Here is a 17,500-nt window from a genome sequence, read left to right on the forward strand (position 1 = left end):
TTACTATTTTTGTCGCTCCCCCAAACTTCCCCGTTTTTTCTTTTTTTTTGTCGGGCTTAGGCATTGAAAACAGTGAAGGAGTTTGCAAGTTATTTAGTTTTTGTCGCCAGTGCTGCCGACGTTCAAGCGAAACATGTTGTTGCCCATAAAAGAGCACTGCGGTACCTCGTTGTTCAGCGAGATTTTCTATATACAGCCGGTAGAACACCGCGTGCTTTGTTTTGAATCAGTGCACGTGGGAGATCGACCTTGACTAGACAAAGAGTCCAAGTGGAGATAATCTAGCACAAAGCAAGATCTATAAATCGAGGGACTTATTGGTGTGTAAGGATCTATTAACGAAAAGTCATTTTTTCTCGTGTACTGTCCACCAGGACAAAGTCTTGCAATGTCCAGTATTCTGTTAGCTCGCGATCCTATTTCTTGAGAGTCAAATCTCGGGGATCGGTTCAATGTTCCACGCAAATTTTCTATGAGAGACTTGTCTTTCTGCGTAAAACTTGTTATTTGCGAGGTTACTTTTTTCACCTAACAAACAAATACTTCATTGTTTCAGCTGATTTGTAGGAAAATAAATCTGTGAATAGAGAGATGTCATGGTGATGAAAGAGACGCCCATGACTCCGATTATTTTCAGGTTTTAAAAATTGTCACGGTGATCAGAGGGAGTAATTAAACTGAGTGGAGTGCAATCACACGCTTGATTTTAGACCAAACTTGCACGTCGCGAAGTTCAATTACCACTTTATTACATGCATTAAAAAATCACACATTATTTCATCGCTAAAATACAGGATTTTAGTCAGTGCCGATATTTTATTGATCCAGTTGGGAGCAAAAGTTGCAAAATTCGCGGCACAATGGTTTTCTTTGTCTTTCATTTTCTTGCAATTTGATTGGTTAAACCAGCCTCGAAATCTGATTGCTTGTTTTGTTTTGGTGTTCCTTTCTCATTGGCTGGGGAAATGGTGCGATTTAGAGCAAAAATAGTGCGAATAGGAAATAAACCGCAGTGCTGAGAGCCAACAGGATTGCAAGGATCATCAGTGATTTCTGAATGGATGAATGAATGAATGAATGAACATATACATATATACTTTATTGACTTTCCCAAAGGAGGGCTTTTCAAAGACAATATAAATGCGTTCATAACTGCGAGGATCATAGCTTCACTTGATTTCATATCCACAGTTCATATGTGATCTATTTCATATATCATTTCATTGTTGATTCATTCCTCACCGGAACATTGGAACCCACAAATGACCAGCTCCCAACGTCGGTGCACCAACGAACGAACGAACGAACGAAAGAAAGCGTAACAAAGAAAATGCCATGACAAAAGATAAGGGGTGTTTTCCATTTACAAAAAATTTCCATCGGGTGAAAAACGTGTTCCATTTAACTCAGGTCCGTTCGCCGCCCAGTGATTGCGATTTTACGCGCCAAAATTTAAAAATGTGGCCGTGAATAGCCTGTCGGGTGGTAAGACCTTTCAAAAGTTGTAAATGGAACACACATTTCCATCGGAAAGTTTCCAACGGGAAAACAGGACTACCTTTTCAGAAGTTCCATTTATTCCGGAAATTTTCCGGTGGAACGAACCAAAAACGTGTGTTCCATTTACATCCCAACCGGAATTTCCGGAACAGTCTTGGTAAATGGAAAACGCCCAAGGAAACTACTATTAACCTCTGCTTGACCAATCCAAGATGTTTTTTAAGGTGACGAATAAGCACTTTCAAATTTGGGGAGAATCGTACCGCATTATTTCCTGGTTGATTGCTATAAAAGTTTACCCTAAAAATTACAACTCTGCAATTCTAGTCAGAATTTAAGGAAATTGGGTGAAGGAAGCGATTCTAGAATACCCGGCCATTTTTTCACGCGGCATAAATCTGTTGGTCCCGCAATCTTGAACTAAGTGGACTTCAACGAGTGTATAACTATTGCTCCCGCAGTGCCACAGTCGTCAACTAAGTGGTATTCTGCGAGTGTATGACTATTGTTCCCGCAGTCGAAAGATAAAAGGAATTCTGTGGGTGTATAGCCAGTGCTCCCGCAAGTCCACAGACGTGAACAAAGGGGAATTCAGCAAGTGTATCTAGCCGGGTGAAGCATGTTGTTGCCGTTCTCCTCAGCATAAACACTCTTGAAACCGGTCAGTATATTAAAGAAGTGGACCACGGACGAGGACTGACCAGGTACAAAACGCGGGCTGTGGACTAGTTATGAAGCAAGGACTGAGTATCAGATACAGAGTTTTAAAAAGGCCTTCAGTCCTCTCGTTCCGTGTCAAAATATTGTCACGTACACGGAAATGCTCAGTTACAACAACATCGAGTGCGCTAGAGAAACTGAAAGAGTAGAGATTTTGTCTCAAAGTGGAAAAATTGTTATGGGGAAGAACGGAAACATTTTAAGCATTAACTTTAACTCTTCGCACATTTCCATCTTCTATATTAAACGGGGACATAGTTTTTTCACGCTGTTAGCTTAACCCTTTAAGCCCCGAGGGGTTCCCCATTGACGAGTAAAATCGTCTGGCGTTAGACAGAGTAAAATCTATAAGTGCCATTTGGCACTATCGGGGCTGAAAGGGTTAAAGTCCTCTGACTGTTGTTGTCGTAATTCAAGCCAATTCAACACACAGGAAGTCCAGTTTGGCTCGTCACGCAATCTTTACACTCAAAGTAAGCTAAAGATGAAGGCGGTAGTGTGTACGCATAATTCACGACACGGACTGTAACAGTCGTGCGTTTTACAGACGGACCCGTGCGACACAGAGGTGAACAAAAAGTTGTATCAATCGCAGCAAAACATTTATTTCGCGAATTGGTAAATAGACCCCTGTCTAAATGTCACAATGGCATCTCCCACTGAAATCATTCAAATTTCTCGATTTCTAAACATATATAGCTGGTGACCCACGAAGGATTCCATAAATTACTTTCGTGTCTTGCCTCTGATAAATACAACATTAAAACGTTTCGCAATTTCAACTAAAACCTCGAGCTATTGATCGTCGTTTTGAGTTGCCTAAAAAAAATCCGCGTCTTATAACATCACAATTTAACGCTATGGCCCGCGCTATGGTTGATTATTTTCCACCATTCCCATGTCGGACTTCAATTCACGTCGTCAGCCTGTCGCCATTTCGTTACCCTGTGCTTTTTTCAAAGTGTTCAGTTGTACTCAGTCCGCGTTTTTTGATTAGTCCGCAGCCTTCAGTCCCCCATTTATACTGAGTCCGTGTTTCATACCCGGTCTGCAGTCCCAAGTCCACAGTCCAACTTTTATACTGACCGCTCTTGAAATGTATTTCTGCTGTTTTTGCCAGTTATGCGAAATTTTTAGCATATGGCACTCGAGAACAAAGGAAAATAGCATTTTAATACAAGTTCATTCAAGGTCAAAATCACAAGTGGTGGGCAATCAAAGAATAATCGAATTCTGTCTCCTAAGATATCGTATTTTAACATGGAATCAGTGTAACTATATCGAATTAAATTTATCGTAATAAGTTAATTTATGAAGATCCCCTGGTCATTGCCACCGCCTCATGCTCAGTGTACCAATATTCAGCAGACTGCACGATGACCTTGGTATACGTTTTGTTTTGTATCTTCCTTCCGTACCCGGCTCTGCCCCCGGCTCTGCCTCAGCCAATCTGCCAAAAATCGTCCAAGATCAACAATGCAAATACCGCCTTTCCCAGAAAAAAAGTGGGAATTACTCTTAAAACTTTCTTTTGAAGATTACGCTATAAGCTACCTCAATTTATTGCGAGGTTCAGAAAATTCACTGGAGTGACTCAACACGAGATTTTGAGACCACGGACAGTTCGTATCTTTCTTGACGGTGTCCTCTCCAGATCGAGGCTAGTGCGTGGTGAAAACATTTTTGGCGCGCATTCTCCATGGACTTAAGTAACCACATGCATGCACGTATTTGATCTGTGATATATCTAGTGATCCAGTCACGTCTCATTTGAACGCCGAAAAACCGGCTTTTAAACAACAAACCATGGACAAGGATGGGCTCAGTGAAATGGAATCGAGTGAAAAGAGATTGATCGAGAAAGCAAAGGAAGCAAATGGCGAACAGACTAGTCAATCAGGCGGCAGTAGTAGCTCTGCTGCTGATGAACGCGACGTCCAGGTGACTGACGAACGCGAACAGTGGGGAAAGAAAGCGGATTTCTTGCTTTCGTGTATCGGATTTGCTGTTGGATTGGGGAATGTTTGGCGTTTTCCTTATTTGTGTTACGCAAACGGTGGAGGTAGGTGAAAACGTGTATTTGAAAGATTGAATTAACTCTCAACTTATATTGTGATTTCCGCCTGATAGATTTGGGGCTTTTGAAAAATCGTGTTTGGTCGAGGAAACCAAATATTTCCAATATCACCGAACGACAAAAACGATAACATATCATTCAGTTTCCTCTTTTGTAGTAACCAGATAGGTCTTGATATTTACGCCACGCCGTTCTAAAAAGGGATTCCGTGAAACAATACATTCAGTAATTTTACTTCGTTAGCTATGCATGAGTAGTTCCCGGGTTCCAACGGCACCGGAAACAAGTCGCTAGTATCGGCATAAATGCTAAAACTCATTCGTCGTATTTCACGGATGCGAATAGCTTTTTGCTCACCGGTTTTTATCATACTTGGGAATGAATAATTTAGTCTCTGACTGTTTTCCATGTGGTTTTCACGGAAAAGCCAGAGAAGTCAAAAACAAACTTAACAAAGCCTAAAGCCGCTTGCTTGCTAGAATTTGCACAATAAAAATTAATGACAAGGTCTACAGAGTTCCTTTGTCAAGGGATAAAAATGGAACAATTTTGCCTGGAGGTGTTTTTATTTTGTGTTTTAGTACAATGTATAATTGGGTATTTTTTGCATTTTGGCTTTCAAGAAGGGTTTGTTTCTCCTTCCTTGTCATTAAGAGTTTTTTCAGGCTACACCAAAGATAACATATCAGCAGACTTGCACTTGCAAATTTGTGCAGTCCAAACCTAGCCCTAAGCAAGTTTTCCTTTCAAGTAAGGAGCACTGATTATTGCTAATATCATACCGTAATATTATTGAACAAACAAAAGTGCCTCTGTGATTGTTAACACATCAACTGTCTTGTTGACAAGGCTTAGAAAAAATCAAATGGCAGCTGTTTCAAATGGAGCAATACCTATTTTTGGGGAAATTTGGCATCTAACATATTTTGGTCACACATTCTGTTGTGCAAGATTATAAGATTCTTTGATTTTTGACTACCTTGTAGTGTGATCTCCAGACAGAACACGGTGATATGGAAATTACACAAAACTATACCAATTAAAGCTCTGATAACTATATTTTCTGTAATTGTATTTGAGCAGATAAATATCAAAAGCTGTGTTTACAGAAATGAAAAATGGTTAAAATGTTAAGGAACAAAAAAGAAAAAAAATTAAGATTGATTTAAATGCAGTAATTCATTTTACATAGCCTCACTAACAGAAAAAGATTTTACTGCTAAAATGTTTAATTGTTTCATGTCAAGTAAAAGCTATTTTCAAGATCAACTGCTCATTTGAAGTGAGTGTCAAGAGTATTAAGAACATAAGTGGTGTGCTGGCCAAGCAGAAATAGTTATTGGTTACAGCGGATACAGAATCATTTATCGAAAAATAGAAAGATAAAAACATTTCAAGTATGTGTGACATCTCGTCAGAAATCACTTCCTGGCTGTGGCAATGGAAGTGTCACAAAACAAGAATGTTATTGGTGAAGAGAGGAAAGAAAGTTGTGCTGCACATACATTTTTGTACAACACAAATTTTAGAACTTTTCTTTGACATACTCCACAAAACAGCAATATGAAATGACAAAATTTCAGGTTCTGATGACAATGTAAATCCACCAAAAATGTTCATGCTCTATCTGTACTTGAAATCAGTTTGTGCTAAATTATAATATTATCATACATTTATGTATTAAACAACATGAACAAGATTAAATAATCAAAATACTTATGATAGCTCTAATTTATGCTTTGAAGTAACATTTTTTTTGATGTTGCCATTGCCATTGCCCTAGGTTAAAGCTGCCGCTACACAAGCAATTTTTTTCTCAAGCCGGGGATCCAACTTTTTTCAAAATTTTGTCGCAACGCCTGTGCACGAGGGTGGCTACACTTGTTACAAATTTTGGCGACAAATTGAAGGTCGTGCAAATCACATACTTCAAGCGACCTGGGCACTATAAAAAAACATTCCTCTTTTAATTTCATTGGCTAAATGCTCATTAGTCACGTTGCAAGCATGGACAAAAAGTTGCAGGGTGGCTACACGGGCAACTACATGTATCTCTGCGATTTTGTAGCGGAAGTTTCAACTCTGGCGACCTTTTTCTTGTGATTTTTTTCACCTGCCGTGTTGCCAGTTCAAGGGTGGGTACACGTGTGATTTTCATCACGCTGGCGATGCAACACAATTTGAAAAAATAGCATCACTAGCGCAAGCCAAAAATCGCTCATGTAGCCACTGTTTAAACTCCTAATTATTATCAGTGTGAGGTGAGCACTCCAAAAAGTAAAGTGACTTTGATTTTTTGACTTATGCACAGGTGAAGAAGTGTAGATCATTGTTGGGTTTTTTTTTTTGTCTAGAGCAACCCTTATCTCTTTTTATGTTCGAGTTGGCGTATTGGTGAGAACACTCGCCTTTGACAAAATAAACGTGGCCTGGATTTGATTCACAGAGTCAACACCAAATTTGGGTTGAGTTTGTTGGTTCTCTCCTGTGTGAGGTGTTTCTTTGGGTTCTCTGAGGTTGTTAACCATTTTACCCAAAAAAATCTGGAAATTTCGGTTGGAAAGTAAAATCTAATGGGAAGCCTGTTTTGGTCTTCCCAAACTGAAAATTTCTGGAGAAAATGGAATTTCTTGAAAGGTAGTCCAAAATTCCCAAACAGTACAGTGTATTTCCGAATGGAAAATATCATTGTTTACCAATAAATTTTGCATTCCCCCCTGATTTTGCATCCCTCCGAACTCCGGTAAACTTGAACAAATTGTGTAAATACACCTTATTCCAAAATGGCCGCTGATTTATGCACATACAAATTGGCCCTTGTTGCCTCGTTCAAGATAAAATATTCTTTTGAATTTTAAGCTTAAGAACAAGGCATCAAGGGCTTATTTGAATAAAAACAAAAGAATATTTAAATGGTGGCCATTTTGGAATAAGGGGTATGGTACATGATGATCCCAACTGAATTTCCCATTCAGGAGTTTTTGCTTACCATTTGAACAAACCTACATTGTAGTACCAACCAGTTTCCTCTTGTAAATGGTAAACAATCTGGTTTTCTCTCATCAAAAACTAATATTTTGATTTCATCGGCTTTGCTCACAGAGAGCAGAGGAGTCCTATTTGACCGTTTTTCCAGTTAAATTCACCGTACAATTGCAGTGGGATTTGAATCACTGTATGTGATCAAACTACATACAAATCCTATACACGAAACGAAAGCCGCATACAGTAATGACTGTTAACCGACCCGAAAACAACTACGCGATCTTAGTCATAAGATATGTTCTACAGTACAAGCGGCTTTCATGAGCAAAAATTGGGGCAAGATGAACCCAAAGAAATCAGGTCATTGGTTGTGAATCAGCAATGTGTTTTTTATTATTTTAAATGTGATCTGTGCAGTGCAGATAATATGGGTATGCAGCCCGACACCTTCACCAACGCATTGCTGAACACAAAAATTCGGCAATTGGCCAACATTTTTTGGAAGCTCATGGTAGCAAGATCTTTTGAAGGAAAACCAACTTAAGGTCTTAAATATTTAATGTTTACAACAAATCTGGAAAATTCTCACCAACTCCTAAAGAGAGAGTTGTTTTCCACTTTGAAATTTTTTAGTTTTGTCTATTATCCTGGTGCTGATGCTGTTTTTCTTAATGCGAAGTTTCCAAGTCTTGATGCAAAACCAGATGATCAGCTGAATTAGTAACGATTAATGTCACTTCCAGTGTATCCTCTTAGAACTGATGACACATTTCTGTCACTGGTGTCCTCCGGTCCACATTAAACTAGTCATGCGGTGGTCAGTTTCATCCTTTGTCTCTTTTTGTACTCTCAACACTTCGTGCCGGAGGGTGACGAAAATTGACACAGATAGGAACTCAACCGTAACATGATGGTTTGTGTATAGTTTGATTTACGTACGATGATTTAAATCAACAAGATCAATTTGCGCTGCAATTGTATGGTGAAATTTACCTGGAAAAACTGTCAAATTGGACTCCTCTGCTCCCTGTGCTTTGCTATAATATCATGTCTTTTAAGCTTGAGATAAAGTGATTATTTTAGTTCTTACTTAAAAAGTATTTCTGACAATAAACTGAAGCGTAATAAACAGAAATAGTTATTTTACTGGCATGGACAGGAGGATTGGTGTTGTGCAAGAGGGATTATGGGTATGAGTGGTAGATACTGTATGTACAGTATAGTAGGCCATTACAATTTGAAAACCATTCTAGGTCAGTGACGATTTAGCTTCCATGTTTAAGTTTGATTTACATGTAAGTGTGTATTGTTGGTTTCCATGATTCATTATCGTACCTCAGCCCCTGGAGTTTGCGGCACTGTAGTTGTCGGTGGTATATGTTCGCTTCTTCCCATGAAGTGTTTTTGGGTTTTCGTATCCAGTGGTGTTGCACTCATTTACTGTGAATTGGTTGTCTCTGGAGACACGTCTCTGTGTTATGTGGAATGGTCAGCAATAAGCTGGCGTATGCGGTCTTTGCTGACCTGCCATTATAGGCCCCTGTATCTACACTGTACACTGTTGTATGCATGTCATTGGTAGTGAAGGCAAAATCTGCTGTTTTCATCTTGCAGGGGCTTTCCTGATTCCTTACATAATTATGCTTATTTTGTGTGGAATGCCTATGTTTTACATGGAACTTGCTGTTGGACAATACTTCAGCCTTGGACCAATTGGAACCTGGGGAGCTGTTTGTCCTTTGTTTCAAGGTATTAAATTTAGATTCCTTTCAACAAGTCTCACCACCAAACCATGACCGATTCAATGGCGGGCGAGTAAACACTGGACGGGCAGACAACTTTAGACACAACAACTTTATTCTGTTGTGACAATCTGACATCTGCACTCTCTTAAACACTCCACTTTGGCGGTTTTCTAACAGAAAGGTAACAACGATTACACAGGTACAAACAGGCAAAACGTTGACGGAAAAAATACTCACTGAGCTGTTGCAGCTACTGTGAACTTACACACACAAAAAACCACTTCCCCCTCAAAAACACACTAATCACGTGACCCTCCACGTTGGTAGTCACAACAAGTTTCTGCACCCGTTTAAGTAAAAATATACAAAGTTGCTGTCTTTCACTGCCATGTACAACTCTTGTCATGGTAATCTTATGTTAAGTTTGTGTATTGTTTTTTTTGTCCAAGGTGTTGGCTTCGCAAGCATGATGGTTTCCTTTTTGGTGTGTATTTACTACAACATCATCATTGCCTGGTGCCTTTATTACTTGTTTTTGTCAATGGCTAAAGATGTGCCTTGGAAGTCTTGCAGCAATTGGTGGAACACTGACACATGCTTGGCAGGCGCACTTCCGGAGAGAACCAAATGTCCAGTAATGCTCCCAACCAATGGTACTGGTGTATTTGCTAATGGTACTGGTGCCCTTGTCAATGGCACGGCTTTCCTGGTTAATGCAACTCTATCCAATTGCACAAGTCCAGAAGCCAAGAATTATACTTCACCATCATTGGAGTATTGGGAGTAAGAATTTCTTGATATAAGATTGCCATCAAATCCTAGCCTTTTTTCCCTTCAAGAAATAGAGTTTTACTTTAAATATATTTCTCAACATCTCACAAGGTTTGGCGCTTCCCAAAGAAAGCTCCTTTTTTGCCTCTAGGGCATGGATTTGCCAGTGTTTTGGTCTACATATTATGTGGATGTCCATCTTGCTTTCAGTATGAGCCTGCAGTAATAATTGGTTTCAAGCTGTTATAGGAACCCTGCTGTATAGCTGATAAAAATAGCAATGATAAGGCAACTAAAGGCTTTTCATCTGTAATCCTTTAATCAGAAATGACTTAAGGACGGTGCCTACTATTGTTGTTGTGCACACGTTCTGCGCATCTCGAGATACTCGGGTTTCCTATCGGTGATGTTTACTAATACAGGGGATATTTTTGCGCCGTTTAAAACTAACCGGAGAAAGTATATCTTAGTTAGTACTCTACTCTGGGGTAGCCATAAATTGCTTTGTATTTTAAAGCTTTTTACAAATATTGTTGATTAATCATCTTCGAAAAATGCGTGGTTACCCCCAATTTTCTTTTTGCATTTCAATAACACTTGTTAAGATCTGCTTTTCCCACATATTCAGTAAACCATGCAAAAATATGTTTGAATTAGTGGACACTGTCCTTAAATTAGCTGAAACCCAACCTTCTTTCAGGAGGTATGTTCTGCGCATAACAGACAGCATTGGTGATACTGGAGTTTTCAGATGGGAAATAGTCCTTTGTCTGTTAGCAGCATGGATTGGAGTGTATTTCTGCATGTGGAAGGGCGTCAAGTCATCAGGAAAGGTGATAATATGAAATTCTGATTTATGCAAAAAAGATATCTGTGCAACCGAAAAGTTAACCGGTTTTTTTAATTGACTCCCAGGGGTTCCCCATTGACGAGTAAAATTGTCTGGCGTTAGAAAGAGTAAAATACTAAGTCTGGCCGGTTTGGACATCAAAGGTTTAATATGGTTATTATCATTTTTTGAGATAAATTCTTAGAAGAATCTTCAATATTCCAGTTAAATGCCAAGAGCACCAAAGAGAAACACAAAAATAATGTTTGTTTCACCTCTGTGGGTACAGAGCTTGGATTGGTTTCTTTTTCTGATAACATTACTTTTTGGAAGCAACAAGTTGTATGGAGTTTTAAAAATGTTTTCTCCTTTTATTTAGGTTGTGTACTTCACAGCAACCTTCCCTTATGTTGTTTTGTTTATTCTGTTTGTCCGTGGAGTCACTCTTCCAAATGCAAGTGAGGGTATCATCTATTACTTGAAGCCTGATTGGGTGCGCTTGAAGGAACCAAAGGTACATGCAGTTGGACAGATCCATGACACTCAATGAAACAGTAACATCATTCCATGAGTATTCAGGTTTATTGTACAAAGTCGGCACTGTTATCCATTATATATTGCCAAGTTTGGGAAACACTCTGGTACTGGAGATGTATGTTATGAGTTTTGGCACTAGTTGGGTCTTTCTGGTCCAATTTCTGTGAGCCCTATGAAATCTACGCTCATTTCGCAAAATGTAACGCTAAGATCATGTGACAACTAAAAGAAAGCTATTATGTTTTAAGTGTGGTAATTGGGGTAAACTTATCAAAAATATTACTGAAATTTGAATCACATGGTCTCTCTTTGTCATTTGGGATTCTACACTTGTGCTAATTTGCTGAGGTTTTTTTTTTTCATTGTCTATACAAGCTGTCAATGAAGGTTGCCTATTGACTAGAAAAAAACTGTTTAAATAGCTACTAATATGGCTCTGTGTCTTTGCAAGGTGTGGGTTGCAGCTGCCACTCAGATATTCTATTCATTAGGAATTGGCTTTGGGTCTCTTGTTGCCATGGGAAGTTACAATAAGTTCCACAACAATGTGTTCAAGTGAGTTGACTTTTGTTGTTTGTTAATTTTTTATATGATTACTGCAATATATACCAAGAGGCACATTTCTGGATGTACGTAGTAGAATCAGAAGCCTTTTTTCCAAGTTTTTTTAATATTCTTTATGCACAGAACTGGCTCCAAAAGGATAATTTTCCTTCAAGGTAGGGATGATATAATAGACCAGGAACCCTGAGAGGGGGGATAAATGTGGCTGTAAAAAATACTGTAGGTATTCCAATCAATTTGTTTAAGTCTATTAAGAAAGGAATCTGACCCATTGACCCCTGGGAGTGAGACCTAACAGATTTTACTCTGTCTAACGCCAGACGATTTTACTCTTCAACTGGGGGACTGGTTGACCAGTCAAAAACGAGAGTGTCTAATCTGGGTGGGTGGGTGGGTTCCTAACCCTAACTCTAACCCTTTTTTTATCAACGACTGGAAATTCTCTTAAAACAGACAAGACCTAAGACAAATTTGGACCGAGCACTGAGGGAGCTAATATATATATTTTTTATCTTCAAACAAACATGACCCACCTACCCACGCGATTTAGCCTCACCCGTCAAAAACCATATTTATAAACTTATCCACGCCCTTTAAGGTCAGAACCCTTTGCCAGTTGTTCAAATCCTGATTAAGCTAGTCGTAGTTTATTGGAAACTCATTACAGTAGGTTAGGTAAAGGTAAAGGTACACCTTATTTAACGTTGGAAGTTCCTTTACTCTCTAGAGGGTATTCTCCCAGGAAGCCGATGGTGCACTCATTTTATCCCCCTCTTTCCTTCAGTGCTCCGTTTTAAGGGTATTTAAAGCCACGTAGGCTACACTGAAAGCAAAGAAGTCGAAACAAAGATGTGAGATCCGGGGATCGAATTCGGGACCTTACGCACCAAAGCAGCACACTAACCGACTGTGCCACCCTTGCTCCTCAAGGTCGGTACTTGATCGTGGATTGATCGCCTTTTGAGCAACTTGGCCCTCCCCTGTTTTAGTTAAATTTTTCCCTATGTCCAGTATGAAATGTTAATTTAATTTCTGGCTTTTGTATTCTGTAGAGATGCTTTGATGATTTCACTAATCAACTGTGGAACAAGTATTTTTGCTGGCTTTGTCATATTCTCCACTTTGGGATTTATGGCAGAGGTCCTGAATAAAGACATAACAAAAGTGGCAAGTTCAGGTATACTAGAAACAACTTAGGGCCTCCTTCAAGTTTAGCATCATGCCTTAAGTATTGTTTTTGCCTTTCTTCTGGTTAGGACCTGGGCTGGCTTTTGTTGTGTACCCAGAGGCTATTGCGCAAATGCCAATTTCTCCGCTGTGGGCAATTCTGTTCTTTTTTATGCTGCTAACCTTAGGCTTGGACAGTCAGGTAGGATAAATTCAATTCTGTTTAGTTCAGTCCTTTCAGTAACTTTTGAAGTCGGTGGCTGTGGAAGGTAATTAGATGGCTGTGGGTGGAATCATGTGCCAAATGTATGAGCCTCTCATGGGTTTGGGAGCATGCTCCCCCACAAATTTTTGAAGGCCATGAGCTTGGAAATGCCATTTGCAGCATTTTCCAAAAGGTATTTCCCTCTAAAAGAGCAACAGAAAACACTACAATAATTATAGGCACTTTTAACAAAAAATTAATTGCTGGTTTATTAGTATTAAATTCATTATAGGTTGTATGTCATGTAAATTGAGCACCAACTACTCAAGACTATTCTATAACCAACAATTTCAGTGGACATGAAATTTCTGCCCAAAAGGCAATAGGGATGGCCTTTGGCAATTCAATGATTCTTTAAAAATGCAAAATTTAAGAGTTTATATGGTTTTGGGGGACGCAGCTTCAACATTAGAGACGTTTGTATGGATTTTAAATTATGTTTCAAAGTCTGTAACTTGGTCTCTGTTCGACCAAAAAGCATCAAACTTGCACAGCTGGCCAATCTCAATGTTATCTTAAATGTGATGGTGTCAATTTATCGATTGGTTTAAATTTGAAACTTGCCCCAGTTCCCTGCACAACTCCGGAATTGCCTATGCAAAGTAAAGTAAAGTAAAATAGACCTTATTGAACGTCGGTAATTAAACTGACAAACCTGAGGTCGACTGTGCGCTCATTTTACTCCCCCCTCTCCATCAGTGCTCCATTTTACGGGTATTTAAAGCTACTAGCTACATGGAAAGGAAAGGAGTGGAAACAAGGATGCGAGATCCGGGAATCGAACTCAGGACCTATTGCACCAAGGCTTCGCACTAACCGACTGTGCCACCCTTGCTCCATGTACAGGCATGAAAATTTGGAATGATCTTCATGAAAGTGCTGTCAAGTGGAACTTTCGTTTTTTCTTTGGTAGAACCAAGGAGTGGTTCATTGTGTGTCTTTAGTTTACCAAAAATAATAGTAAATTTTGTTCCTTCATAGTTTGGCATGATGGAAGCTGTCATCACAGGGCTTGTGGATGAGTACCGCATTTTCAGAAAGCACAAAGAACTTTTCATCCTTGTTGCAAGTATTCTGTGCTTCATCCTTGGCTTGTCATGCACCACTCAGGGTGGAGCATATGTGTTGAACCTATTGGATTACCAGTCTGGAGGGGTTTCTCTACTGTTTTTGGCCTTCTTTGAAACTATGACCTTGGCGTGGATTTACGGTACTGACAGATTTTCACTTGATATTGAGAAAATGATCGGACGTCGTCCTGGATTATGGTGGTGGTTTTGTTGGAGGTTCTGTGCCCCTCTCATTATGGCTGGCATCTTCTTGTTTAGCATATCTCAGTGGTCTGGGGTCAAATATGACACCTACCAGTATCCACCATGGGCTGAATTCATTGGATGGGTTATTGCTTTGTCTTCCATGCTCTTCATCCCTGGAGTTGCTATCTGGCAGCTGTACCGGACTCCTGGTACATTCATGGAGGTTAGTGTCAGAGCCATAAAATGTTACTGAAATGTTAGTGTTCCTGAACCTTTAGAGTGGTTATTTAAATGGAAGTGACTGGCTTGTTCCAGTTTTTCCCTTTCTGAGATTGGCCAAGGACACTAAGAAAAGTCTCTAAATCATGTACATGTACATGTCATATACAAAAGTAAAACATGCATGTTGTATGTTGTTGTCTTCCTATCTGATTGTTTGGTCTTACACTGTAAGTAGGCCAAAAAAAGGCTGTCATGTTGCAATGTCAGTCAATCTTTATTGCATGTGGTAGATGTACTTAATGGTTATGTAACAACATCATTGTAATATTATGTTCAAAGCATGTTTTTATTTTTTGTTAATTTTTAGCGACTTTATATTTGCTTGAAACCTGACCCTGTTGTCCAAAGAGACATAGAGGAGAGGCAAGGTCTTGAGCATCGAATTGAACTTGTCAAAGTGTAAATAACAAGTAAGTCTGCTGGTTTTTTTGTGTATTTATGGCTATTACAAGTGTGCAGCCACAGACCATAAGGTAGTTTCTTTAGCACTTGTACTTCACTCTAGAATGTTCCAGATAAGGTTTTCGAACATGGTGTCCACAGGAATAAATCTGAAGTCTGTAGACTTGTTGGGTTAGTTTTCATCCTCAGCCATGCTTGGTTTTTGGTGGGAGAATCATTGATTACTTGATTTCTGGCACCCAATTAACTTTGCTTTTCCTTTACTTTTTGTCCCCAGAAATAAAACACTGACGTGAAGTTGTTTTGATGATCTCTAATTGTAATTAAAGAACATGAGTCATGGTACATGTAAGTTACACAAGATGACATAATGGAGAAATGAAGATGCTCTTGCTGGCAAGTATCCACGTATGGCAATAAACTTGTCTTTGCAGTGGTAGAACAAAAACACTGGCCAGTTCACACAGATCAGTTTTGATAATCATGCTGTCTCTGAATCGAAAGGGAGATAAATGAGGGCATGCAAACAAAGATCAGTGCTACACATATCTCTGTGGAGCCTCCAGTTATCTGATTATGGGTTAGCTTTGAAAACTCTACAGGCACAGGGTTGCACTATCGTGGAAAACACATGATCAACCAAAACGCAGGGATGTAGATAATAGCTGGGAAAATTACCTAGCTGTGAGCGTCATTTTTCCAGCAATAAAAGGGCAGAAGCTGCCTGAGAAAGAAGTTACTCTCCCAAATGTTTGCAAAATAATGTCAGTAATTTTTTTGTGCCCACAGCTTATATGAATGAAAACACTCCATTTTTCTTCTTGTTCAAACGACCATTTACACCTCATGTATGCAAAATAGTAAATGCCAAATCTCGTATTCCTAGCTTAACAGGCATGATTAAATGGGCCTCTGGCCCATCATTCCCGCCTATAAAAAATTGTATCTACATCCCTGAAATGTATAGATTTCATGGAATCTACAGTAACTAAGGGTGCATTTGATTGACTGTATACCGGAATAGGAATACTTGGAATAGAGGTTAGAAATCCTTTTTTACGATGATTCACAATTGTTTATTTATCCTTGTTGCTTCAAAACACCACTGGCGTATTCTTGTTCCGGAATGGGGTCAATTAAATGCAACCCAAATTTCCCACACTTTGATTCCAAGTTTGCTTTTTGTTAGATTCTAAGGAGGAGGGAGGGGGTTCCAGTCTGAACGAAGCCAAGGACTGGAACTAATTGAAATTTTTTTATTTATAGCTGAATTGTTTGTATTTTGACAAATTGTCACCAAATTCCCAATAGTCCTGTCTTTTTTGATCCATCTGGAAATTTTGTTGCATGGATAACCTTGTAAAGAAAGGAGGTTTTAATGGCTTGTGAACATTCAGAAGTAAATTGGTATCTCACTCACTATTTTAGATTTGTGTGTGATCAGTGATGGTATAATTAACCTTTTCACAAAAGAGAAGGCAGTAGACCTGCCAGAAAGTGTTAGTATTGCAACATTTGTGAATGTTGCCTGCAAAGATTATTGGTAATCAATAGGCCAGTTTCATATTCTAACGGTTGGACTGGATCTAGCATGAAATGGAGGCTAATGCATTTGCATTTGAAAAGATTTGCCCGCATTAGCCTCCATTTCATGCTAGATCGAGTCCATCCGTGAGAATTCGAAAATGGTCTCTTAAGGTCACTTGCACTGTTATTTTGTAAAAATGCATGAATGTTAAAATCCTTATTATGAATGGTGTTTTAAAATGAATTATTATTGCATTATCGGTTAAAGTTTAGCTTAGGGTTTGTTCGATTCACCGTATTCCGGAATAAGAATATGTGGAGTGATAATTCAAAACGGTATGTCTGGCGTTTTGAAGCAACAAGGATAATAAGGATATGTTTAAAATAGCATTTTAGCAGGTTTTTGACAATTTTAATGTGAATCTCCATTAAAATGAAGGATTTCTAACTTCTATTCCACATATTCCTATTCCGGAATACGGTCAATCGAACGCACCCTTAAAGTGCTTGGTGTAGGGATTTCTCGCCAAATTTCATGCAACTGCCAACAGAAAAAATTCAGACGTACTGTGGTATTCAATGTTTCGAGGAACATTTTGATTAGCATAATTGTGTTGTGCTCCTTTAATAGAAACTAATTTTACAAAATATCTCCTCTTTGTTAAAAAATGCCAGGTTGTACTGTATTTGGTATTTTTATATCCATGTTAATCTTATCATAGTTATTAGTTTTGTTAACTTAAAGGCCAGTTTGCTTTCAAACTAGAATAACAGCTCTTGCAGGTTTGTCGCGTGGTTTATGAAAAGCTCTCTTCTGCTTTGCATTATCTCACAACATGCATATGTTTTCTGAATACGAACTTTGAAGCCATG

The 17,500-nt window shown here is 39.0% G+C and overlaps 2 protein-coding genes across 2 annotated transcripts in view; one reads left to right on the plus strand and one right to left on the minus strand.

The window, feature by feature from the left end:
- The first annotated feature begins 3,696 nt into the window (after positions 1-3,696).
- Positions 3,697-15,108, plus strand: LOC137977620 (sodium- and chloride-dependent GABA transporter 1-like). Its single transcript, XM_068824907.1, has 10 exons — positions 3,697-4,282; positions 8,897-9,031; positions 9,477-9,810; positions 10,499-10,631; positions 11,007-11,141; positions 11,616-11,719; positions 12,781-12,905; positions 12,985-13,097; positions 14,142-14,639; positions 15,006-15,108. Exons 1-10 carry the CDS (start codon positions 4,027-4,029, stop codon positions 15,099-15,101), a joined length of 1,929 nt encoding a protein of 642 aa, XP_068681008.1. The 5' UTR covers positions 3,697-4,026; the 3' UTR covers positions 15,102-15,108.
- Positions 15,109-17,011: 1,903 nt separating this feature from the next.
- The window catches only part of LOC137977621 (notchless protein homolog 1-like), a 20,832-nt gene continuing 20,343 nt past the window's right edge, over positions 17,012-17,500 (minus strand). Inside the window, exon 18 of the mRNA XM_068824908.1 lies at positions 17,012-17,500. This exon is cut by the window's right edge and continues 279 nt beyond it. The gene's annotated coding sequence lies outside the window, so the exon portion shown is untranslated.

Source organism: Montipora foliosa, chromosome 11 (genome assembly GCF_036669935.1).
Source record: "Montipora foliosa isolate CH-2021 chromosome 11, ASM3666993v2, whole genome shotgun sequence".
Classification (NCBI taxonomy): Eukaryota; Metazoa; Cnidaria; class Anthozoa; order Scleractinia; family Acroporidae; genus Montipora; species Montipora foliosa.